Here is a 27,627-nt window from a genome sequence, read left to right as displayed (position 1 = left end):
CAATGAAGGTGAAAGTTTCCTATTAAGCAATATTGAAAAATCTATTTAATGCTGTTATGGAAATTTGATATTAGTTTTAATACACGTGTTCCATTTTTTTCACCCATTATTTTGAATTTTGACCTTGTTTTTAACATGCTCTCTAAGTTCTTTCAAAAGGCCTATTTGGCTCTGTAAATATCTTCATTCGTGAAATTGCCAGCATGAGGGAGCTTTGGCATGTATGTTTCTTCTTATGATGAAGGTTGTTGGTTTTTTTCTTCAAATTATTAGATTTGGGTGTTAGTTTTAAGTCCTTGGTATTTATGCAGAAATGTTTTGAATATCAATGCTGACAGAAACTTGTTTTTATTGTCTGTCTTTGTTGATGTTTTTTTATGGTTGACTACATATCCAGGTGAGCTATAGTGCTGTGGAACTATTCAGTATGTTTAAACAGATGTATTTTACAGACACCTCATATATAAACATCAGTCAAATTCAGTAATGACTAATATAGACCCACAAGTCAAGTATAGAGCATGTACAAGATTGCTGAAATAAACAGAATGCAAACTCAGTGTCTCTGGTACTTAGTCACAGAATTCTAACACATTTATTTTGTTAAAGTCAATTTTAACAAAGAACTACCGGTAGGGTTTAGCCCTTTGATCAAGACAGTTCTCAATTATACTAAAATGGAATAACCTGACTACCCTTAAAACTGAATGAACTGACCCTGTAACCTGATTACGCAGTGAGAGTAATATACATGTATACTGAACAACAAAAGTTCCTGTGACATTGAATAAGATTTAATGCAAAGTTATGTTTTTTACCAAATCTGAAACAATTTCGGTTTGCAACAGATAAAAGACTCCTGTAAGTGTTCAAATGGTTTAATTTGCCATACTGACTTTAGAAAATGCGTGATTTCATAAAAAACATGAACATGCCAAAATGTAAATTTACAAATCAATAGCATATGTGTCCACCTCTGGTTGTGATGCAAGCAATACATCTTCGCCTCATGGAATGGAACAAGGCGTTGCACAAAGTCCAGTGGGATATCTGTCTATATCTGCTGGAGCATGTTTCGAAGTTCCTGGAGTGTCTGTGGAACACGTGGTTGACGGCGAAGGTGTCTATCCATCTCATCCCACGTGCTCGATTGGTGAGAGATCAGGGGAGTGAGCCGGCCATGATATGACATTCATGTTGTTTTGTTGAAGAGAATCCTGAACAAGTTGTGCAATATGAGGCCAGGCATTGTCATGTTGAAAGGTAATGCCTGGGCCAAGACAACGCAAAAACGGTAGAACAACAGGGCTGATCTCATCACAGTAGCTCTGTCCATTGACATTTCCCTCAACCACTATCAAACGGGTCCTCTGTCTTGCTATAATCCCACCTGATACCATAACGCTGCCACATGTTTTTATACCCATTCTTAGTGAAATGCATAGGGCTTGCATAAAAGTCAACTTTTGCATGCTTTTCTGTAGCAACTGCATTTTTGTGACTTTATTCCATACATGTACTACAATATTGAAAACAAAACTGTTAAAATAAAATATTGGTGTCACAGGAACTTTTGTTGTTGAGTATACATGTACCTGAAACAGAGATTTTGACTTACAACTAATTATAACACTTGTTGTAACAAGCCATAGTCTGTTGAACAACCCTATATACACTGTAGTTAAACCTGGTTGGTACAGATATATATAATTAAAAAACGCGACAAAAACCCTTTCCACATCCAAAAGAAATCTCTGCAGAGTCTGTTGTACAATTCAGACTATATCATGAGCAGATGTTTATGAATCACCATCAAATAGTAATGATACCAGGTGTTTGTGAAAATGTTAGCGTTTCCTACCCCATCGGTCGCACCCATCACAAACACATGCAAAGTCAAGTCAACTGTTCACCTGAAAAAGCACAGGAACATATGGTACAAGTCAAAATAGGGAATTGCATCAGACGTCACTGATGTATCAGATTTGGAAATGTCCTCCACATGTCTACCATAAAATGTTTTGAAAGCTTTACTGGGGCCTTGAATATTGTAACCCTGATCAAACAACTTCTGAGCAAGAGTATAGCTCTTTGAATTCTTGGTTGAAAGACAATGCTTGATTGTATCTCAAAAGTTGTGAAATGTAAACACTAAAGGCTTGAGCTGCTGGAATATTGCTCGACATGAAGGGAATGTTGACTATTGGAAAGTTGAAGTCATCCCTCTTGTCATACAGTCTTGTGGAGAGTGTTTTCTCACTCTTAATCTTTATGCATAGATCTAAATATGAAACAGATGAGGTGGTCTCACTGGCCTTCTCTATTCCCAGTTCAGGTGGGAAAATCAGTGGAAGGGAATTGGCTAATTGATTGTTATTGAATGGTATCAGATCTTCAAATTACTTGAAGCTTAAGTTAAACTTCTTGGCCAAATTACCTTGTTTGATAATCTGAGCAGAAATTCCGATTGATATGCATAAACAACTACCCCCAAATTTTACGTAGATGTTATCAATGAGGAAGTCCAGCATTTCACATATTGTTTGCTTAGTAAACTTCAGATGGCATTTGCTTTCATAATTCACAAATTGTCCTGAACCTCTGAATATAGATATGTAACTATATCTATGGTCACCACATTTTTTCTTAAGTTTGTCATGTGGGATAGTGATGTACAAAGTTGAAAAATCAAATGTTTTGACAGAATGGAAGTTGGTTCTTTTCTGTGATTGCAAAAAGTGAAGCAAGAAAAAATGTTTGAATTTATTTCTGTTACAATACTTGAGACCTATGTTTTTTTTGTTTGCACATATAAATGAAAAGCATCTTGATGGGTCCCATTTTACAGGTTGACATCTTCCTGCGGCGAGCCTTCTTCAGCAACCCTGGCAAGTTGTATACAATGGCCAATGCTGATTTGCTGCAGTATGAGATAGAGGAGAGGGCAGAGAAGAAGCTAAAGGAGTATGCAAACAGAATAGAAGGTACAAAATTATGGTGTGCTTAGGAACATGTTGTATAAGTTATAATTTCACTTGCTCAATCCTGAGACTTGGAAGGTGCTGCTGCATCCTAAGAGGTTCTGTTTTGTAAGTTCAAGGTCACTGTCACAACCACAAGTGCTACCCCACACCCATGGCCATGTGATACACAAAGATAGCATAGGCTCCCAGCTTGCATATATAAGGAAAAGAAACACTGACCTTTGGAGATACCATCCTCCAATTAGTGTAAAACAAGTGCCAGGGCATGCAACAAATTGCTGTCCTTGATCGTGCCCAAGTCGTTGGAGCCCAGCTAGGTGAGTGATGAGGGCTCTGGGGCTGCGCTGTGTCGCCTTGACCTGTACATCTAAATCGGTGTTCAGCTCTGTCCACCTCATTCCACCTCTCGCCAGCCATAGCATCCTTGATTGGTCCGGACTGGTGCCCTTCAGCAGCAATATCCTGCTGTGCAATGTGGCCATGTAGCTGGAGCCCACCACCCAAACTGTAAACGATAAGAAGTATAGTAAATATTGAAATTAGTTGGGTAGCATTAAATTCATTGGAAATTGTATGTAGGAATTGTAACAATCAGACTTCCACCTGCCATATTGCTGTATGAGGTGCTGTGGCTGCCCCAATGCAGACAGAGTAAGAAGAATTAATAGCAAGCAGTATTACCTTTTCAAAGAGTGCGTGGCATTGGTACCTAGTAATGAAGGAATGATTAAAATGAACAAATGCCTGTTGCGGGCCAAAGGGGCATGCCACAAGATAGTGCTTGGTGGTGACTACAGGACATAACGGATTACCTGGTATAGATGACATTGTAACTTTTGCCTCCATATTGTACTGACCGCTCTTTGAGTGTGGTGGATACCTGTTTTGGATTGCCAGAGAAACTTACATTGTGGATGGAGCAACCTGGTTTGGAGGGTCGGTTTGGAACAGGAAATATTATTTAAATGGTAAATCATCTTCTCAAGTGATGTTTTATCTCAAACTTAACATTTTTATTGACCAATTTGGTATATTCATCTAAATTCACTGAAGGGATATGATGTAGATTGTTTTGCTATGGATAATACTCAAAATATCTTTACATATAAATTCAGTCTGAGAACTTATGTTTATCTGATTTATGTATGCATTTTGAATAAGCAAATAAATGACTTGTCACTGTAAGCTGATTTCATTTCATTCTCTTCATACACATTTGAAAATTACTGTAAACCATGAAATTAATGCAAAAAACGTGAGTATCCCTTCTTCACATTAATAAAGTGACACATTACTTACTTACTTACTTACTTACTTTGGAGATTTAATGTGCGCTTTCCGACTGATGCGTATTTCGCACACGGGCCTGGCCAGACCATTTAATGTGTTTCCGAAAGGGACAAAAGTGGTCTGTGCAACCCAAGAGGGGGGTTTAGGGGTTGCTTATATAGAATTTGGGAATTTTGAGATTTGGAATAGATGCCGATGGGGTTGGGGAGGAGAACTAAGGGAGCTGGGTATGGTGGATGTTTGTTTGTTTATGTGATTTTGATTTGGTAGGTTATTGTGTTTTTAGATGCGTTTTATTAGTTCCGTTAATATTAAGAATACGCCTAAGGCCTTGAAGTTTTCTAGTTTATTTTGTGGGTTTAGTATTGCTTCTAGAGTGAGAGCCTTGTTTAGATTGAGGGTGGTTTGTAATGCGGTTCGATGTGTGAGGTAGTGTGTGCAGTGGATGAGTGCGTGTTCTGGGGTTTCTGGTTGTTTGCAGTGTGGGCAGTTACCTGTAGTGTGTTTTTTTATTTTTTTTAGGTGGTTATTTAGGTTGGTGTGTCCTGTTTGGAGTTTAGTGATTACTCTGTCGATTTTTTTTGATGGATGGAGAATTTTGGGTTTGGTTAGTGGTTTGCTGAGCACTTTTTTGATTTGGCTATTTGAGTTTAGATATAGGTTATGCCATTTTTTTGTGATTTTTTGCTTGTTTGCACTTTTAATTTCTGATTTTGAGATGGGTAAGTTTAAGCTTATTTCTGGGATTTTAAGGGATAGTTTAGCTGCTTTTTTGGCGTTTTCATTACTGTATATTCCTACGTGGGCGGGTATCCACAAGAAGGTTATTTGTTTGCCTGCCTTATTAGTTAGGTCGTTGGAGCTTTTAAGTATTTGATTTATTAATTTAGGTCGGTTTTTGGTATTTTTGTTTTGGAGGGCTTGCAGTCCACTTAGGGAGTTGGTAGGTATTAGGATTTTTTTGTGGTTTTTGGATTCTTGATTATGGAGGGCTGAGGCCATGCCCATTAGTTCTGCCGTGAATATTGATTGGTTGTTTGGGAGTCGGAAGGATTGTGTGGTTTTAGTTGGTTGTGTGGTATGGACTCCGAAACCTGTGTGTTTGGAGGTCGGATCTGAGGATCCGTCCGTGTAAATGTGACACCAATTTGGCCAATTTTCGTGTATGTATGCTAGTGTGGTAGTTTTAGCTATGTTTGGGTCGGTTTGTTTATTTATTTGGCTAGCTAGTGTTGTGTCTATTTTGGGTATTTTAAGTTTAGGGGTAAAGATATTTGATTGTTTGCAGTTTTGTTTAAGATATTTAATTTGGTGTTTATTTAGGTAGTTTGTTATTCTTTGGGATATTGGGGTAAGTAAGGGGTGTTTACGAGCTAGAGCTTGGTTTTTGGGGCTGATGTTTTGGTTTACCGTATTAAGTTTTGGATGAGAGGGTTTGATTGGGACGCAGCCCAGAAATTTAAGCTTAGTTGTTCCCTGCGTAGACTTAGTGGCATTTCTCCTGTTATGGCCTGAAATGAGGTGTAGGAGGTGCCATGTTGGGTGCGTGTGATTAGTTTGAGAGCCTGATATTGTATTGAGTCAAGTTTTTTAGATAGAGAGTTGTTTAGGGTGTTGTATATGGCACAGCTTTGGTATAGTTTTGATCTAATTAGTGATATGTAGAGAGAGAGGAGGTGACACATTTTTATCTGGACATTTTGTACTATATATATACTGTCATCTTAGGTTCACTGCAAATAGGCATAAACAATGACATAAATAACAAAGCTTGTAATTAACACTAGATTTAGACAATGCTTCTCACCAAGTTCCTCATCAAGTGTGGTCAGTTTGTTTTCAGAGCTTGATCAAACAGTTATGACAGTCGTCAACCGCATATATGATGGCGTCTTTGTTCCTTGTAACCTTGTAAAGTCATCTTATAATTATAAGAAAAACATTGGAAATGTTGAGTGCAGTAACAATAGTCTGTTTTAAAGATCTACTGGCATAACCATGTGTTATACTATAAACAGGAAGTGACACATCCAAACCTCAATAAATCCTATAATTCTAAACCTATAAAAACACACAAACTTCGCTAGGCCATTTAGTGTTTGATCAAAAAGGGTATGTCCGAAAAGGTGAGGCAACCTAGGTGGGGCTTTTAGGTTAGCTTACTTAATTTGGAGAATTTTGAAATATGCCTTGCAAAAAGTGGAGGGGGGAGAAGTTTGTGTGTTTTTATAGGTTTAGAATTATAGGATTTATTGAGGTTTGGATGTGTCACTTCCTGTTTATAGTATAACTCATGGTTATGCCAGTAGATCTTTGTCGGAAAGCGCATGTTAAATTCCTTATGTAAGTAAGTAAGAACAAACCTGAAGTACTAATTACTTTTTTACAATCTGAGCTAGAATGTTGTGGCCCTCTGGTTTAAATGAGAATGTGTTTTCCGAAACTGGAAGTAATATGATACAAATGAGAAGTGCAAATAATTTGTTATAAAGTGAGCTTGAACCATTGAACTCTTTGCTTTAAAATACTAATGCACAAAGAAAGTGTTTTCAGTGAAATGATCCAAGCTGGAAACACTAAATTTCTGAAATTGAGCCGTTACACTTTCTGGTTTTAACTTCTAAAAAGTAAGAATGTGTTTTCTGAAAATGGAAGCTATTTAAGAGCAGACATATAAATGTCTGAATGCTAAGTGATCTTGAAAAATATCTGTCCAGTGCTTTTGTTTTCTATATAGCTAAATGATAGACCATCCATTAGACCATTAGATTTATTATATGTACACATCGAGCTTGGCATGTACAATTTATTTGTTACATCTAACCTTCACTGATGTATTTATTGTAATATGTCCTATGTGTAATGGAGCCGTATTAACATAAGCGCTTTGCTTGTTTACCAATCCATTTTCACACTTTTGTGAAAATAAATATGTTTAAACCATAGACCATCCAAATGAACCTCCATTTATGTCGAACTGCATACCGGGTAATCCAATGCGTAGGAATATCAATTGGAGCCAAGTATGGATGCTTACAGCTATATGTTTCACATGTAGTTATGGTGTTTTTCATATTTCAGGTCTTGACTATCGGCTTGTGATTTTGTGTTCGACTGAGAATGAGTTCAAAGCAAGAATTGTGGCAGCTCTTGAAAGACAGAGATGCCCTCCACCTCCACTGCAACACTTGGAAGATATAAGACAATACCTGCAGTTGAAGTTTTCACAGAAGTATGAAAAAGGGGGAATGACATCTGCCTCTGGATTAGATTTCGAAAGGTACGTGTTTTCAACTTTTGCTTTTATGATTCTTCAACTATCGCAAAGCAACATTTGGAAATTACTGACCTGGACCCTCATGAAGATTCGGGTTAGAATTAAGGTTTTCAGCAACCCATGCCTGTCATGGCAACTGGCAACTGATGGGATCGGAGGGTTAGGCTCTCAGACTTGGTTGATATATGTCATCATATTTGAATTGTGTAATTCAATGCTCATAATGTCAATCACTGCATTGTCTGATCCAGACTTGATTATTTACAGATGGTCGTTGTATAGCTTGAATATTGCTGAGTGCGGACAATTAAACAACAAACAAACAAACAAACAAAACAAAATTAATAATTTATTGAACACGATCTCCCATGATGGCTTTAGTGTAATGCATTCAGGTTTGAAAATTCAAAATTGGAAAGTATTTTCGGAAAATGATCTTGTCTAGAACTAGATTGTGAAATCAGTAAATAACCATGCAAGATCAATGGACAATCAACATATTTTTATTGAAATACACAGGATATTGTTTACATTCATAAAAGGCAACACAATGGGTAAAAATAATTGCATGTAGCAATATACAATAATAGACCCTAATATGAAAGTCATTGCACTCACAAATGCCTAGTATTTTTCAGTCTTGGATAAGGCATGTGCTTCATTCTTGAATCCAGCAATCAGTATTGGAAACAGGCAGAACAGTTAGTGTTTCTGATAAGTATACCATCCGCTCTGGGCAGGTATTTAGGCACATGTCAGGTCCTAGTCGGAGGGCCTTGAATTGACCACTTACATAGGTATGGCCAGCATTCTAGAAACAGTAACCATGCAAAATTTCCATATTTAATGTTGTTTGTCAACATCAACTTACAAGGGAAGTCAGGTTAATTACAACTTCAAATGCAGGAACAAGTTGGAGGATTACTCGTGAAACTTTTTATGAAATGTCAGCGCATGAGATATAATACATGGTTAATTGTGATATCATACACTGACAGAGTATTAAAAAAACAAGCAAACAAAGCGTCATACATACAGGAATGTTTTTCTTTGGAATGTTTTCCTGTTTTGTTTTGGAATTAAAATTTAGAATTTTGTAAATGATATACATGTACGTAACTTTTCTTTCAAATAAAAAGCTCTGAAAAGTGCCATTACTAATTCACATCTTTGGTATAGAAAGCATGTAAGGAAAGCAGGGAACCATTTGCAGTATCTTACTTACCTTACATGCATGTCAGAATGTTGAGATCTGATTGATTCTATTGATCTTGATAAAATACTATGTAATCCATTTGGGAGGGAAATAAATTTCTGAGCAGAACACAAGTCAATGAAAGTCATTTGATACAGCACAAGTTAACCTCAGCTCAGAATTTGTTTTTATTTGTTCAAATTAGAACTTGGAATGATTACTGAAAACTTCAGTAAGTATTTATTTTGGGAGTGATTAATTTGAACCTGTCAATTAGAGTTGTTTCATGAGTAACCATGAGATAGTGTTTGCACTGTAATGGAACAAAACAATTGTGCTATTTTTTCTGTAGTTCCACAGTGCGAGTGATCAAGTCCAAGAGAGCTGGTGTGGGGAAGACCTTGTACAAGAAGCGCCAGGTGGAGGCACTGCAGCGTCTGAACCCTAGAGTCCCTGCTACATCAGTGTCCATACATCTGTATGAGAAAAGTGTGTCTACAATGGCTGTGGCAGAGAAACTGCTGGATCATACACTTCAGCCTGGACAAGTCCTACCAAGAATATTCCACCTGGACATCTCATATGAGGTGAGCTTTGTAGTGTCAAGTATCCTTGAACATGTTTCCAACTAGAAGGCCTAAATATATCCGCATTGAATGAAATGAGGATGTAAACATCACCAGTTAAACAATGTTACGTTGACTGTTGCAGGTTCAGGAAGGTGTTGACTATCTCCTCTTCAACCTGCTGGTTCTGGGCTGTATCAGCAACAACATGGGACATGTCTGGCTCAAGTCTCCCCTGGACTTGTATCTGGTGGAGACCATCCCCATCACAGATGTCAGACAGGACAGGGTATGTATCTGTCAATATCTGGAGAGTGAAAGGCTGTATGTAATACTGTGTATCTGGTGGAGACCATCACAGATATCAGACAGGACAAGGTATGTATCTGTCAATATCTGGAGTGTGAAAGGCTGTATGTAATACTGTGTATCTGGTGGAGACCATCACAGATATCAGACAGGACAAGGTATGTATCTGTCAATATCTGGAGAGTGAAAGGCTGTATGTAATACTGTGTATCTGGTGGAGACCATCCCCATCACAGATATCAGACAGGACAAGGTATGTATCTGTCAATATCTGGAGAGTGAAAGGCTGTATGTAATACTGTGTATCTGGTGGCGACCATCACAAGGTATGTATCTGTCAATATCTGGAGTGTGAAGGGCTGTATGTAATACTGTGTATCTGGTGGAGACCATCCCCATCACAGATGTCAGACAGGACAAGGTATGTATCTGTCCATATCTGGAGAGTGAAAGGCTGTATGTAATACTGTGTATCTGGTGGCGACCATCACAGATATCAGACAGGACAGGGTATGTATCTGTCCATATCTGGAGAGTGAAAGGTTGTATGTAATACTGTGTATCTGGTGGAGACCATCCCCATCACAGATGTCAGACAGGACAGGGTATGTATCTGTCAATATTTGGAGTGTGAAGGGCTGTATGTAATACAGTGTATCTGGTGGAGACCATCACAGATATCAGACAGGACAAGGTATGTATCTGTCAATATCTGGAGAGTGAAGGGCTGTATGTAATACTGTGTATCTGGTGGAGACCATCCCCATCACAGATGTCAGATAGGACAAGGTATGTATCTGTCCATATCTGGAGAGTGAAAGGCTGTATGTAATACTGTGTATCTGGTGGCGACCATCACAAGGTATGTATCTGTCAATATCTGGAGAGTGAAAGGCTGTATGTAATACTGTGTATCTGGTGGAGACCATCCCCATCACAGATGTCAGACAGGACAGGGTATGTATCTGTCAATACTGGAGAGTGAAAGGCTGTATGTAATACTGTGTATCTGGTGGCGACCATCACAGATATCAGACAGGACAGGGTATGTATCTGTCCATATCTGGAGAGTGAAAGGCTGTATGTAATACTGTGTATCTGGTGGCGACCATCACAAGGTATGTATCTGTCAATATCTGGAGAGTGAAAGGCTGTATGTAATACTGTGTATCTGGTGGAGACCATCCCCATCACAGATGTCAGACAGGACAGGGTATGTATCTGTCAATACTGGAGAGTGAAAGGCTGTATGTAATACTGTGTATCTGGTGGCGACCATCACAGATATCAGACAGGACAAGGTATGTATCTGTCAATATTTGGAGTGTGAAGGGCTGTATGTAATACAGTGTATCTGGTGGAGACCATCCCCATCACAGATGTCAGACAGGACAGGGTATGTATCTGTCAATATCTGGAGAGTGAAAGGCTGCATGTAATACTGTGTATCTGGTGGAGACCATCCCCATCACAGATGTCAGACAGGACAGGATATGTATCTGTCAATATCTGGAGAGTGAAAGGCTGTATGTAATACTGTGTATCTGGTGGAGACCATCACAGATGTCAGACAGGACAGGGTATGTATCTGTCCATATCTGGAGACTGAAAGGCTGTATGTAATACTGTGTATCTGGTGGAGACCATCCCCATCACAGATGTCAGACAGGACAGGGTATGTATCTGTCAATATTTGGAGTGTGAAGGGCTGTATGTAATACAGTGTATCTGGTGGAGACCATCCCCATCACAGATGTCAGACAGGACAAGGTATGTATCTGTCAATATCTGGAGTGTGAAAGGCTGCATGTAATACTGTGTATCTGGTGGAGACCATCCCCATCACAGATGTCAGACAGGACAGGATATGTATCTGTCAATATCTGGAGAGTGAAAGGTTGTATGTTATACTGTGTATCTGGTAGAGACCATCACAGATGTCAGACAGGACAAAGTATGTATCTGTCAATATCTGGAGTGTGAAGGGCTGTATGTAATACTGTGTATCTGGTGGAGACCATCCCCATCACAGATGTCAGACAGGACAAGGTATGTATCTGTCCATATCTGGAGAGTGAAAGGCTGTATGTAATACTGTGTATCTGGTGGCGACCATCACAGATATCAGACAGGACAGGGTATGTATCTGTCAATATCTGGAGAGTGAAAGGCTGCATGTAATACTGTGTATCTGGTGGAGACCATCCCCATCACAGATGTCAGACAGGACAGGATATGTATCTGTCAATATCTGGAGAGTGAAAGGTTGTATGTTATACTGTGTATCTGGTAGAGACCATCACAGATGTCAGACAGGACAAGGTATGTATCTGTCAATACTGGAGAGTGAAAGGCTGTATGTAATACTGTGTATCTGGTGGAGACCATCACAGATATCAGACAGGACAAGGTATGTATCTGTCAATATCTGGAGAGTGAAAGGTTGTATGTAATACTGTGTATCTGGTGGAGACCATCCCCATCACAGATGTCAGACAGGACATGTTATGTATCTGTCAATATTTGGAGTGTGAAGGGCTGTATGTAATACTGTGTATCTGGTGGAGACCAGCACAGATGTCAGACAGGACAGGGTATGTATCTGTCAATATCTGGAGAGTGAAAGGCTGTATGTAATACTGTGTATCTGGTGGAGACCATCCCCATCACAGATGTCAGACAGGACAAGGTATGTATCTGTCAATATCTGGAGTGTGAAGGGCTGTATGTCATACTGTGTATCTGGTGGAGACCATCCCCATCACAGATGTCAGACAGGACAAGGTATGTATCTGTCAATATCTGGAGAGTGAAAGGCTGTATGTAATACTGTGTATCTGGTGGAGACCATCCCCATCACAGATATCAGACAGGACAAGGTATGTATCTGTCAATATCTGGAGAGTGAAAGGCTGTATGTAATACTGTGTATCTGGTGGAGACCATCCCCATCACAGATGTCAGACAGGACAGGGTATGTATCTGTCAATATCTGGAGAGTGAAAGGCTGTATGTAATACTGTGTATCTGGTGGGGACCATCACAGATGTCAGACAGGACAGGGTATGTATCTGTCATCGGGAGAGTGAAAGGCTGTATGTAATACCCTGGTACTGTGTATCTGGTGGAGACCATCCCCATCACAGATGTCAGACAGGACAGGGTATGTATCTGTCAATATTTGGAGTGTGAAGGGCTGTATGTAATACAGTGTATCTGGTGGAGACCATCCCCATCACAGATGTCAGACAGGACAAGGTATGTATCTGTCAATATCTGGAGTGTGAAAGGCTGCATGTAATACTGTGTATCTGGTGGAGACCATCCCCATCACAGATGTCAGACAGGACAGGATATGTATCTGTCAATATCTGGAGAGTGAAAGGTTGTATGTTATACTGTGTATCTGGTAGAGACCATCACAGATGTCAGACAGGACAAAGTATGTATCTGTCAATATCTGGAGTGTGAAGGGCTGTATGTAATACTGTGTATCTGGTGGAGACCATCCCCATCACAGATGTCAGACAGGACAAGGTATGTATCTGTCCATATCTGGAGAGTGAAAGGCTGTATGTAATACTGTGTATCTGGTGGCGACCATCACAGATATCAGACAGGACAGGGTATGTATCTGTCAATATCTGGAGAGTGAAAGGCTGCATGTAATACTGTGTATCTGGTGGAGACCATCCCCATCACAGATGTCAGACAGGACAGGATATGTATCTGTCAATATCTGGAGAGTGAAAGGTTGTATGTTATACTGTGTATCTGGTAGAGACCATCACAGATGTCAGACAGGACAAGGTATGTATCTGTCAATACTGGAGAGTGAAAGGCTGTATGTAATACTGTGTATCTGGTGGAGACCATCACAGATATCAGACAGGACAAGGTATGTATCTGTCAATATCTGGAGAGTGAAAGGTTGTATGTAATACTGTGTATCTGGTGGAGACCATCCCCATCACAGATGTCAGACAGGACATGTTATGTATCTGTCATTATTTGGAGTGTGAAGGGCTGTATGTAATACTGTGTATCTGGTGGAGACCAGCACAGATGTCAGACAGGACAGGGTATGTATCTGTCAATATCTGGAGAGTGAAAGGCTGTATGTAATACTGTGTATCTGGTGGAGACCATCCCCATCACAGATGTCAGACAGGACAAGGTATGTATCTGTCAATATCTGGAGTGTGAAGGGCTGTATGTCATACTGTGTATCTGGTGGAGACCATCCCCATCACAGATGTCAGACAGGACAAGGTATGTATCTGTCAATATCTGGAGAGTGAAAGGCTGTATGTAATACTGTGTATCTGGTGGAGACCATCCCCATCACAGATATCAGACAGGACAAGGTATGTATCTGTCAATATCTGGAGAGTGAAAGGCTGTATGTAATACTGTGTATCTGGTGGAGACCATCCCCATCACAGATGTCAGACAGGACAGGGTATGTATCTGTCAATATCTGGAGAGTGAAAGGCTGTATGTAATACTGTGTATCTGGTGGGGACCATCACAGATGTCAGACAGGACAGGGTATGTATCTGTCATCGGGAGAGTGAAAGGCTGTATGTAATACCCTGGTACTGTGTATCTGGTGGAGACCATCCCCATCACAGATGTCAGACAGGACAGGGTATGTATCTGTCAATATTTGGAGTGTGAAGGGCTGTATGTAATACAGTGTATCTGGTGGAGACCATCCCCATCACAGATGTCAGACAGGACAAGGTATGTATCTGTCAATATCTGGAGTGTGAAAGGCTGCATGTAATACTGTGTATCTGGTGGAGACCATCCCCATCACAGATGTCAGACAGGACAGGATATGTATCTGTCAATATCTGGAGAGTGAAAGGTTGTATGTTATACTGTGTATCTGGTAGAGACCATCACAGATGTCAGACAGGACAAAGTATGTATCTGTCAATATCTGGAGTGTGAAGGGCTGTATGTAATACTGTGTATCTGGTGGAGACCATCCCCATCACAGATGTCAGACAGGACAAGGTATGTATCTGTCCATATCTGGAGAGTGAAAGGCTGTATGTAATACTGTGTATCTGGTGGCGACCATCACAGATATCAGACAGGACAGGGTATGTATCTGTCAATATCTGGAGAGTGAAAGGCTGCATGTAATACTGTGTATCTGGTGGAGACCATCCCCATCACAGATGTCAGACAGGACAGGATATGTATCTGTCAATATCTGGAGAGTGAAAGGTTGTATGTTATACTGTGTATCTGGTAGAGACCATCACAGATGTCAGACAGGACAAGGTATGTATCTGTCAATACTGGAGAGTGAAAGGCTGTATGTAATACTGTGTATCTGGTGGAGACCATCACAGATATCAGACAGGACAAGGTATGTATCTGTCAATATCTGGAGAGTGAAAGGTTGTATGTAATACTGTGTATCTGGTGGAGACCATCCCCATCACAGATGTCAGACAGGACATGTTATGTATCTGTCAATATTTGGAGTGTGAAGGGCTGTATGTAATACTGTGTATCTGGTGGAGACCAGCACAGATGTCAGACAGGACAGGGTATGTATCTGTCAATATCTGGAGAGTGAAAGGCTGTATGTAATACTGTGTATCTGGTGGAGACCATCCCCATCACAGATATCAGACAGGACAAGGTATGTATCTGTCAATATCTGGAGAGTGAAAGGCTGTATGTAATACTGTGTATCTGGTGGAGACCATCCCCATCACAGATGTCAGACAGGACAGGGTATGTATCTGTCAATATCTGGAGAGTGAAAGGCTGTATGTAATACTGTGTATCTGGTGGGGACCATCACAGATGTCAGACAGGACAGGGTATGTATCTGTCATCGGGAGAGTGAAAGGCTGTATGTAATACCCTGGTACTGTGTATCTGGTGGAGACCATCCCCATCACAGATGTCAGACAGGACAGGGTATGTATCTGTCAATATTTGGAGTGTGAAGGGCTGTATGTAATACAGTGTATCTGGTGGAGACCATCCCCATCACAGATGTCAGACAGGACAAGGTATGTATCTGTCAATATCTGGAGTGTGAAAGGCTGCATGTAATACTGTGTATCTGGTGGAGACCATCCCCATCACAGATGTCAGACAGGACAGGATATGTATCTGTCAATATCTGGAGAGTGAAAGGTTGTATGTTATACTGTGTATCTGGTAGAGACCATCACAGATGTCAGACAGGACAAAGTATGTATCTGTCAATATCTGGAGTGTGAAGGGCTGTATGTAATACTGTGTATCTGGTGGAGACCATCCCCATCACAGATGTCAGACAGGACAAGGTATGTATCTGTCCATATCTGGAGAGTGAAAGGCTGTATGTAATACTGTGTATCTGGTGGCGACCATCACAGATATCAGACAGGACAGGGTATGTATCTGTCAATATCTGGAGAGTGAAAGGCTGCATGTAATACTGTGTATCTGGTGGAGACCATCCCCATCACAGATGTCAGACAGGACAGGATATGTATCTGTCAATATCTGGAGAGTGAAAGGTTGTATGTTATACTGTGTATCTGGTAGAGACCATCACAGATGTCAGACAGGACAAGGTATGTATCTGTCAATACTGGAGAGTGAAAGGCTGTATGTAATACTGTGTATCTGGTGGAGACCATCACAGATATCAGACAGGACAAGGTATGTATCTGTCAATATCTGGAGAGTGAAAGGTTGTATGTAATACTGTGTATCTGGTGGAGACCATCCCCATCACAGATGTCAGACAGGACATGTTATGTATCTGTCAATATTTGGAGTGTGAAGGGCTGTATGTAATACTGTGTATCTGGTGGAGACCAGCACAGATGTCAGACAGGACAGGGTATGTATCTGTCAATATCTGGAGAGTGAAAGGCTGTATGTAATACTGTGTATCTGGTGGAGACCATCCCCATCACAGATGTCAGACAGGACAAGGTATGTATCTGTCAATATCTGGAGTGTGAAGGGCTGTATGTCATACTGTGTATCTGGTGGAGACCATCCCCATCACAGATGTCAGACAGGACAAGGTATGTATCTGTCAATATCTGGAGAGTGAAAGGCTGTATGTAATACTGTGTATCTGGTGGAGACCATCCCCATCACAGATATCAGACAGGACAAGGTATGTATCTGTCAATATCTGGAGAGTGAAAGGCTGTATGTAATACTGTGTATCTGGTGGAGACCATCCCCATCACAGATGTCAGACAGGACAGGGTATGTATCTGTCAATATCTGGAGAGTGAAAGGCTGTATGTAATACTGTGTATCTGGTGGGGACCATCACAGATGTCAGACAGGACAGGGTATGTATCTGTCATCGGGAGAGTGAAAGGCTGTATGTAATACCCTGGTACTGTGTATCTGGTGGAGACCATCCCCATCACAGATGTCAGACAGGACAGGGTATGTATCTGTCAATATCTGGAGTGTGAAAGGCTGTATGTAATACTGTGTATCTGATGGAGACCATCCCCATCACAGATGTCAGACAGGACAGGGTATGTATCTGTCAATATCTGGAGAGTGAAAGGTTGTTTGTTATACTGTGTATCTGGTAGACACTGTTACATTTCAATGCACGGAGTATTAAGAAGAAAAAATCTCATGATTGAGAACTCATTACTTGCTGTGTAGGAAAAAGCCATCTGCCAGCTTGACTATGGCAAGGTAAATTTTGGTAGGGCTAAAGATTCTGAATGTTCTTTGCCTGACCAGCTTCTGAAATTGTAAAGGTATTTTGGGGGATTGATAAAAAAACTTCTCCCATTTCAGTAGCTAAATACAACAATCTAATAGCTGATCATTATCTGTAACAAATCGAGGTTGTGAGTTACCCTTTCTTCGTACTATTTGACTGATGATGTGCAATTTGGGTTTACTTAATTTACACCTATTGCATAATCAAATTTTCTGAAAAATTGATTGTAGCATATTTCAGCTTGTGCAATTTGAAACAAGGTAGTAATTCCACACCAACTAGCTGTATGGATCCACTGTCTTTTCAGAGTTTGCTCTTTTTTTATATTTCCAGAGCACAACTACAAAAAATGTTCAGTATCTTTCAACACAACTTGGCAGACATATCAAACAGATCCTGAAGTAGTGCCTTTTGCTATTTACAGATTTGGGGCATTTATATTTTTCTCAATTCCCATGGAAACAATTTGTACTTTGTCTCATTAAGGGGTAGATTATATTTCCAGAGCACAACTAAAAAAATGTTCAGTATCTTTCAACATAACTTGGCAGACATATCAAACAGATCCTGAAGTGGTTCCTTTTGCTATTTGTGGATTTTTAATTCTCTTGATTTCCAGTAAGTGGTCTGCTGGCATAGCCCACAGGCTTGCCGTCTTGGAGAAGGACAGATCCTAGAACATATTTGCATGCATCATTTTCTACTATCAGCACCTTGTGATCAGAAAATGTCAGCACTGGAGTCTTCGTAACCATCTGTTTGACATGTTCAAACGATGTCTGCTCTGTTTCAGACCTTAGCCATGGGACGTCTTTCTTTGACAGGTATCTAATAAGTGCTGTTGCTTCTGTGATATCACGAAGGCTCTTCAAGAGGTGATTGATAAGTCCCAGTTTGCTACATTCTGAGGTGCCTGTATATCCCAAATGGCTCGCACTTTCCCAGGATCAGTCTGGAATCTTTTGTTTTGAGATGTCATTTGAAAGTGATCCTGCTCATGTGAAGCTGCAGTTTGTCATGATTTAGCTTTATATTCATTTCTCTGTGTCGGATCAGGAATCCATCCATGCATTGATCATGGTCTTCGTCAACCTATCAATATATAAAGATGTCATCTGCAATTACATATGATGTCAGGAAGACCCTCTAGGGCGTCAACCAGTTTCTTTTGGAAGATTTTTGAGGATACAGACAAGCCAGAGGGTAGTCAGAGCCATCTGTAACACCCAAAGCACGTTTGAAAGGGGGTAAGCATGAATGATTCTTCATCAAGTGGCACATGCCAGAAACCTGATGAAAAATCAGCTTTGGAGAAGACCCTGGATTGGCTCAGGTCATGGAGTCAGGAAAGACAGGAAGTGTTTATGGCATAAAGCTCAATTCAGCTCCAAGGATCCTGGTAAATCTCCTGATAAGAGTCCTTTCCATCACAACTGGGTTGAAGGTCTTGTCAACTTTCAGGTGAACTGGAGTTTCAAAAACACCAAGTTTGCCATCAAATACACCACAGCATATTAATCATCTGTAGACTAAAATGCAACTCTTTCAAAGTTCTCTTTATTCACAGTAATAAGCTTCATTTGAGTGACCGATTTTAATCCATGAAGAGGTATAAAATGATCTTCCACAGCTACAAATTTCATCTTTTAGGCTGGGTTCCTCACAGTGCAGTGGCGATGTTGGTTAGTTTAGTATTGTTTCTCATCCTGTAAGGTTCTTTGCAGTCATAGACAAATTAGCTGTCTCATGATCCAGAATTACAGCTGGTATTATGTTGACAGTGGCACCTGTGTCAGCTTGGAAAATAACTTCAGTTCCATTCACAAGCACACAATGTTTAAGTTGTTTGGGGTTGTCAGTCCTGATTGAGTGAAACCATTCCTCCTCTGTCATTATTCACCATGTGAACTTTCTGTACTGCTTTGTGCACTTTAGAGCAATGTGATTTTTATCTGCAAAAAAAACAACATGCAGGGCATTTCATTTCTTGAGAATATGTTTAAACCCACATAAGTGACTCTTTTACTTTGGCTATTCTGACTGCCGCGCCTTTTCTTTGACCTTGTTTTCACTTTTCCCACGGAAGCTACAGCATTGACCAATTGTGATCTCATTTTCTTAGAATGTGCAGAATCATTCGTAGCTGTTTTGCATATGTCAATGCATCTCTCTAGTGTTGTGCCCCTCTTTCTCTCAGAAGAGATTATTGTGCTTGCATTTCTGATTCCTAAAAGAATTCTGTCCCTCAGAATTAACTATGTACAGGTATTGCAATAATTGCAAGTGCTCTGGGTATTAAGATGAAAATAACTCATGATTGATCAGTCTCAACTTCATTGTAGACTTATATGGCTCTCTCAGATGTGAGTTGAAATGTGGCTAATGCACAAGATTAATGCACTTGTATACAACATGTGTGTGTGTGTGGCTGCTTGGACTACTCCAGACAAATACTAATTTTATAGTGCTAGCCCACTGAGATACCATCCCTCAGTTGAACATGAATACCCACTCAAACACAGTATACTGATTCTGAACTGATCAGTCCTTATTTTTAGCCCCATTATAATTCCGAGAATCAGGCAGGGTAACAAATACCATCTTTTAAACTCTTTTGGTATATGACCTGCCTGGGGCTCGAACCCCCGACCTTCCACTCTCCAGGTAGATCAGAGACCATATAATAGAGGGACGGCCCTCACCAACAGTTTATCACTAACCATCAGCGCTACGGTCTGGCATGTAACTGATACACCCCGACACCCTGCTGTTAACCTCCCTGTACCGCTGCAGATGCGCAATAGATGCGCAGACATTCACAACTGACCATTCTGGTAACCACGTAAACAATATTACATAATATCCGGGGTAAGAGTTAATTCCCTTATCCGAGATTTCTCCGACTACGACCAGCGACAATCCAATGAAAGGACGTCTCTTAGCAGATTACAAAATGTTTTGTATGATATCTCTCATTAGCACATGCCAGTTGGCTGCAAATTATTTGCTGAACACGTGTGTCTTCCAGGCAATTTATTTCAATTTACATATCTCATTTTATGCTGCAATTGTTAACTATTATAAATAAACAAATATACCAAATCTACTACGAACGCCACAGAAAACTACGATCCGGTAAATTGCACAGGAACTCAGGAAGTGTAAATAAAACTCATTCAGAAGCAGGGAAGACACTTGTAACATATCACCATATTCCCGATGTTCACAAAATATATCTCCAGATTAACTTCGTATCTTATAATAAGATTTACTAGATTTACTTGCAAAAATGCATGATCACCGACTGGTGAAAATGCTTTACTATTAGCCAGAAAAAAATGACGCCATATTAATGTTTTTATTTCATGTAAATTCGCTACTATTTTATAATGCTAATAGTTTCAATGAATTAAAAATACACATTAAACTACGAGCGTTGTTAAATGAATTTTCGATGTGTCTGACAATGGGCTTCGAAAGAATCAAATGTTATTGGTTAATGCCAGTTTGGGGCTAGCAGTGATAATAGGGTTTGCTGGAGCGAGATAAGTCTGACACCTTCGACCTTGTTGTCTGGAACTTCTCTACCGACAACTGCCGATATAATCCTTCTTTTTTCTTGGCATTTACAAAGCAAATGATAATTTTATAATACAAATATTTCATGTAACGGATTTTTATTTTTGTATGATGTTTTCATTGTTGTGTACATACACAAAGTAAGTAGTACCTTCATCATATTTACATTATTATGATTGGGTTTAGGCCAAGATCATTTTGCTCATAATCAATATTTACGCGGGCATAAAATAAATAACTGATTAAATGTAGTCATGATTAATACAGACAAAATCTTCAGAAGATAACAAATATGTAGTATTGTAGTATGTAGTATATGCGCGATATGTGATAGAAGCCTAACTGAAACAAAGTTAAACTTAAGAAAAATGGCGAAAGCAATGGTAAAAAAAATACGCGTCTTACAAAAACAATTCTAATATCATACAATATAAGTCACTTTGTATAATGTTTCAAAAGATATATGCGGATGATAATCACAGACAAAATGCATGTTATTTCGTCTGCTATATGTGATGTAAAATATGGCCTTGCGCCAAAAATCATACAATTAAACTACCGATCGTACCTAAATAACTTTGATACCAAGCCAAAGGGGAAATCGTGATGAATGTAAAACTATTTAATTCAGGACCGATGAAAGGAACACATTCATCTGAAAGCATGCGAAAATTAAGAGTTGTGGTGTAATTATTTCGGGAAAAGTCAGATTTAGTCCCATTTCTGGAGTCAAAATCTGAAATCTGTAAATGGCACTAAGCCAATTTTTAACATATTTCCTTTTTATACACCTCGGTAATCAAGGACTTTCATTGCCAATTAGAGGCCGTTATTGAAAATCAAAATCTGCACTTTTGACGATTTTACATGTGTGCCATTTTGTTCTCTCGGACAAAGACGAAGCATGATCACAGTCACCAAATACAGTGACAACGACATGCTTTAGGGCACCAACAAATCTCAGTTGTAATGTTAACAATGTTAAGAAATACATGAGTGTAATTTTGTATTGTAAAATATATCTTTTGCATGGGAAAAAAAGGCGACAACGATGACTGCAGTGAACGCGTTTCTGCTCGCTTCCGGACAGGCTGCGCAGTACAAGCCGTAGCACTGATGGTATCGCGCATAGGCTAGAGGGCCGTCCCTCTATTATATGGTCTCTGGGTAGATGCTCTACCAGTAGACCACAGAGTCAGTCTGGCTCATTCAGAAAGACATAAGGTTGTGCTTCAGTGCCCTCTGGTAGTGGTTCAGGGGAAGTAACTCTAATCTTTACATAACGTAACAGAGATCTTCATACAGATGTCTGACAGGACATAGGTTAGCCTATGTTTCTGTTTTCACTGATGCAATTAACATGTAATATGCCAAAGGTGAGGCACAGGCTACCAAACCGATGCCTGAGCCTATAATAACAACACGACATGACCGAGGGTGTGTAGGTACCAGTGGACTACTAAACTGCTAGTTAAGTACACTAAAACCTACCATTGCCATGGCAACTAGGATTGCCAAAGGCAATTAGCAACGACCACTGCCTTGCCAAATTAGTAAAAGCACTGTGGCAGCTACCGCCACCAGCCTGAAGGTCAACTACCATTGGGCCAATTTACATGGCAATTATTTGTCCAACATAAACTAGCCCACAAGAACCGTGCACACCTCAACATTGTTTATTGTTGAGACATGCCTTCTCATATATAGTTATCTGTAAGACATGTTTATTTACATAATTATGTAAGCATCATTAGAACATTCATTTACATATATATAAGCATTGTTGAACTATTTTTTTTACATATACACAGGTTTAATAACATATATACATGCTGCTCTGCTTGTACCTGAAATAAAAGCTTACTGAAGAAAAAAAGGAATTAAAATAAACAATGAAATTTGTAAGTCTTCCTTGACCCAGTTGGTAATCCTAATGTGGTGAAATGGTTGGTTACCTTTGCTTAGCAGGTCGATTAGCCTACGGCGGAAGGCCCTTGCCATTCGTATAGCCCTGCACATCAAGTTAAGCTAGCTTATGATGGACTGGATGGCTCTGTTCATGACCTACTGTATATATTCTGTACTTTGTCCCTGATTCAGTCCTGCTTGACAACAGTATAAGGATACAGAAACGTCGCTTTTTACTAAGAAGTTGTTATCCATAAAATTGTGTCTACCTTGTCACCCGTCAACTTCTAAGTACATGTAATGCCTATCAAACAAGTTAAAATGCTTGTCTCCTCTCATGAGTTTGTGGTTGATGGCTGCTTTTCTCTTTGGAGGCATCGCAGAAAGTTGACTTTATGAAGACGGTAATAAACAAGTGGTATATGTGCCTAGGATGAACTTCGGGAGTGGTACGAAATAGATCCGATACAGTGATTGGTGAAATTGATGGTATTTGAATCAGGAAAAACCAAGTGTGATTGTGAACAAAGCAAAACAAACAAAGCAAAAGTGATTAGATGCAGAGAAACATGTGTACTTGAAGAGAGCTGGTATGCCAATGGCTGACTATAGAACAAAGGAGGGATGACGCTTGTGGCCCCCCAGTGTGAGAACTGTGTGTTGAGGGGGTGATTTAGTTACAGGGCTGATTGAGTTCCAGCAGTAATTAGCCTATGGTTTGGATATGTGCAATAAAGGCATTTAGTAGTTTGTACTAATTACATTTATTTTCTCTTAGAGAGCCAGTCAGCATCTGATCCATACCATATTAGAGATTCTGCCTGATGTCTACTGCTGGTCTCCTCAAGACACCCTGCAAATACTCACAGAAGACACCATCCCTAAACGTAATATGATTTATTTTTTAAACAATTGAATTTTGATGATGATGCACACAAAATGCCTACTTTTGTTAGCTATTGATGTTTGCTGTGTTGAACAATTGAAGAGCAACTGGTATGTCTGAACACAAATGCACCTTTGCAAAGCATGTGTTGTATACAGTATGATCTGTTATAACTAAAATCGCTTGTCTTCCATTCATTTTATAGAATTTAGAGAACATGACAGTACATTTGATCAAAAGGAGTTTGAAAGTGAGGCTTTTCAAAGGCCTTACCAATACCTTAAAAGATGGGGCACCAAACACAATGTGTCTGATATTGATCCCAAGGAACCAGAAAGGACCCAGGAAGACTGCTTAGCTACTCTGTTACAGTAAGCATATGTTAATCTAGCCCAGTATATGCCTCTTTAGTATCTTGTCTAAATGCTATACCATATGTGGACACTTTATGTTGTTGATAAGCTTATACATGAAATCAACTCAGCTGTGCCAGAAGGGTCACAACAAGAAGTCTCAGTGTCCTTTTTAAGTGAGTGCTGGGGCTTGATTGTTTCCTGAGATTTATTGTTGATATCACCGAATTATGAATTCAACACTTTGCAAGTGATAGCTATGTTTTCATATAAGGCTTAATAAATAGAAGAATTGGTCTTCAGGCAATGGTTTTTGAAAATATATTGTGGGTGGGTGGTATCTTTGGTTTGTTTTGGTTGTTTTGGTTGTTCAAACTAGTATGTAACCAAATGAACAATTGTGTAACCAAATACAAAATTGTGCACAATCAACCTGGGAAAGGGCCTCCCTACTTTGATGAGTAAATTATTGGAATACAATATTTGACTACTGTTGGTTTTGGAATATTTAAGGATTTAAAAAATATAAAAATGAAAAAAAATGGAAGTAAAACAAAACGTGCGGCTGACTTTGTGAAGGGGGCTGCGCCTGAGAACCAAGATTTCTTTTTTAGCCTAATTTATTTGTTTTATAATCAACTTGTATATGATTCTATTACTATGATATCCTACACTGGACTCCTGTTTTGTAATAAGTCTTCAAACTTAGATATTATTTTCAACTTCAGACACTGTGGAGTACCGGACCCAGCTTGGTCTGAGCTTCACAACTTTGTGTGGTTCCTGAATACTCAGCTGGTGGACTTTGAGAGCTCCATCTTCTGTTCAGACCTCATTTTGGAGGATCTGCCTGGCTTCCCTGTGTTGGTGCTGCACTTCCTTATCCAGATGTCAAGGGTAAGTGTGCAGATTAATTATGACCATCACAATGACTTCTTGTTCTTCCATGACTATTTGATTCTAGATCATCACACAAAACATCTGTGTGATAACATAATGACAGCATGAACACATATTGTCCAAATGGTTGAGTATTTATTTGTTTTGCTATTGTTAATGTAGAAAGTACCATAAGGGAGCAGTTCAAAAGTTTAAAGAAGGTGAAACATTAATGAATTAATTATTTCTTGTTTTTGTTTTTAGGGTGGGGATGCATTTGTTGAATTAACTTTTCAGGTTTTGCACAGTTAAAGTCAATAAATGATGATCACAGCTCTATAATTGTGATATTTTTACTCAGAAAATGAACCATAACTATCATAGGTAAAACGAGATGAAATACATGAAAGGTCATGCCTGTTCACAACACATTCATGGTGTGTTGGAGTAGCACTATTACTTGTTGTGCTGTTTTGAGAATATTTGTGGAATGGTACTGTGATTTATGTTTTTTATCCCCCGCCACGAAGTGGAAGGGGGATATAGGAATGGGTGCCATCCGTCTGTCCTTCCGTCACATTTCGTGACCGGAGGAGATCTTGAAAACCGTACCATATTTCTTCACCAAACTTGGCACATAACGTCATCTCACAGTATTGAATACATTTCCTTTCTTGTTGGTGAGTGAGTGAGTATGGTTTTACGCCGCTTTTAGCAATATTCCAGCAATATCACGGCGGGGGACACCTGAAATGGGCTTCACACATTGTACCCATGTCGGGAATCGAACCCGGGTCTTTGGCATGACGAGCGAACGCTTTAACCACTAGGCTACCCGACCGCCCCCTTTCTTGTTGGTAAATTCTGCATTGCTTGAGTGTATGTTCCTCCAAAAGTGTCATGAAGACAGTTGTTGCATTCACTGACTAACTTCTTTCAGTAACACAGCTCATTACAAATACAACAGTGTAACTGATCTTAAACCTACTCAACTGTATAAACACTATATATTATTGTCAACCATACTCTGTACTTCACTTGCTTGATAAAGGTCTTAGAACCTACACCGAAACCATCACTCCTAATTGTAATAAAGAAGTTGTTCGTCCATATGTCTCATCCTTACTCATTACACATACAGTTACATATTCCATCATTAACTGCAGATGGAAAAACAACACCATTAATAACTTTTTAGTGCTGCAATAAGGCCATTTACAAAAAGGCCCAGCGAACATAGTTCACAGGAGCTAATGCATTGCACACAACCCGACATGTCATATTGGCGGGGGATATGAGTATTTCATGCTTGTTTTTTATGAAATCATTTGGTGGATGTCAACATTTTCATTGTTAAGTTAAGAAATGGGGGTATATCTCAAACCCTAAGGTACATTTTATCCTTTTTTTTAACTTTTGAACTGCTCCATAAGTAACATGTATTGTGGAGCCCTTTTGCATTTATAATGTTTTGCACATATGTGATCCCTTGTGTTCTGATTACATTGTGGAATAAACTTTGAAAAAGGTAAAGGTACTAGAGGTTATATTTAATATTAATATGGCATATTTTTTGCATACTTGAGAAATCAGTTTCAGAAAGTATGGGAAATATTGTGTAGAGACTTCACATTTGTAAAACCTCAAAGTTTGCAAATAGAATATTTTGTCTTTGTCTGCCTCAAGGACTTTGCTACCAGGTCACTGGTGATGAGCGAAGAGCCTCCACTGGACCAGCTGAAGGTTCAAGAGAGAGAAGAAGAAGATCTCACACAGTTTCAGATGAAGCGGACTTGGGAAAGCAGGTTTGATATTATATGTCTGAAAATGTTATGTGCACAACTACATGCTTTATTTGTTGGAACACTTGTTCTATGTCACAAGAAATATATTATTGTAGTTTCCCAAAGTTCTTGCAAAATGATATTCAATTCCATCTTCAGGCCTCTTCCCTAAATAAAGTAATGTATTTATATTAAAGTAACTGTAGACACAATGTTTGAAATTAAGCATGAAAGTCAAAAAAGGGGTATTAGTCATTACCTTGTTTCATGATTGAGGAGGTCCATAGTTTCAAATACTGTAGAAGCAAACCTCAAAGCTCGAGGACCACCCCACCCACCCCTTATTTTCTGACACTGATATGGTGTTGGATGCAAAAGAATTTTGAATGGAATATAAAGACAAATTCTAAAAAATAGATATCTAAACTGTTTCCAGGCCCCATCCATACATTTTCTTCAACCCTGATGGCCACACCATGACTTTCCTTAGCTACATATAATTTAACATTTCTTACAAAGAGGATTTTAACTGTAATCTATAAACAATATCTAACCTAACAGATAACTATTTCCAGCCCACACCCTTACATTTTCTTCAACCCTGATGGCCAGACCATGACTTTCCTTGGCTTCAACATTGACCGCTGGACTGGGAACATGGTGGACCAGCAGACAGGGAGGGTGCTGGAGAGAAATCTTGTGCCCAAACCACTACAGGAAGCACTGATCAGAAACAGGGTCAACATCAATGAGAACTTTGATCAGATGCAAAGTTAAGTTGAAGTGTGATCTAATGTTCTTTAGATATATAATGTAATGAATGCCATTTGATGTCATCATGGTTAAAGGATAATATAAGTATCTAGCAATTTTAAAAATTGCTGT

At 39.4% G+C, this 27,627-nt stretch overlaps 1 protein-coding gene across 1 annotated transcript in view; it reads left to right on the top strand.

Annotated features, from left to right (window-relative positions):
* Window positions 1-27,627, top strand: part of LOC139473602 (E3 ubiquitin-protein ligase rnf213-alpha-like) — a 351,622-nt gene that overhangs the window by 178,644 nt on the left and 145,351 nt on the right. Inside the window, exons 26-34 of the mRNA XM_071256275.1 lie at window positions 2,849-2,984; window positions 7,356-7,554; window positions 9,099-9,333; window positions 9,458-9,601; window positions 23,619-23,727; window positions 23,932-24,097; window positions 24,808-24,976; window positions 26,645-26,763; window positions 27,318-27,513. Coding sequence (XP_071112376.1) covers window positions 2,849-2,984; window positions 7,356-7,554; window positions 9,099-9,333; window positions 9,458-9,601; window positions 23,619-23,727; window positions 23,932-24,097; window positions 24,808-24,976; window positions 26,645-26,763; window positions 27,318-27,513 — 1,473 coding nt within the window. The remainder of the gene's footprint in view (window positions 1-2,848; window positions 2,985-7,355; window positions 7,555-9,098; window positions 9,334-9,457; window positions 9,602-23,618; window positions 23,728-23,931; window positions 24,098-24,807; window positions 24,977-26,644; window positions 26,764-27,317; window positions 27,514-27,627) is intronic.

This window comes from Haliotis cracherodii, unplaced genomic scaffold (assembly GCF_022045235.1).
Source record: "Haliotis cracherodii isolate W230 unplaced genomic scaffold, xgHalCrac1.p SCAF_3, whole genome shotgun sequence".
Classification (NCBI taxonomy): Eukaryota; Metazoa; Mollusca; class Gastropoda; order Lepetellida; family Haliotidae; genus Haliotis; species Haliotis cracherodii.
This window is presented reverse-complemented; position numbering and strand designations above follow the sequence as displayed.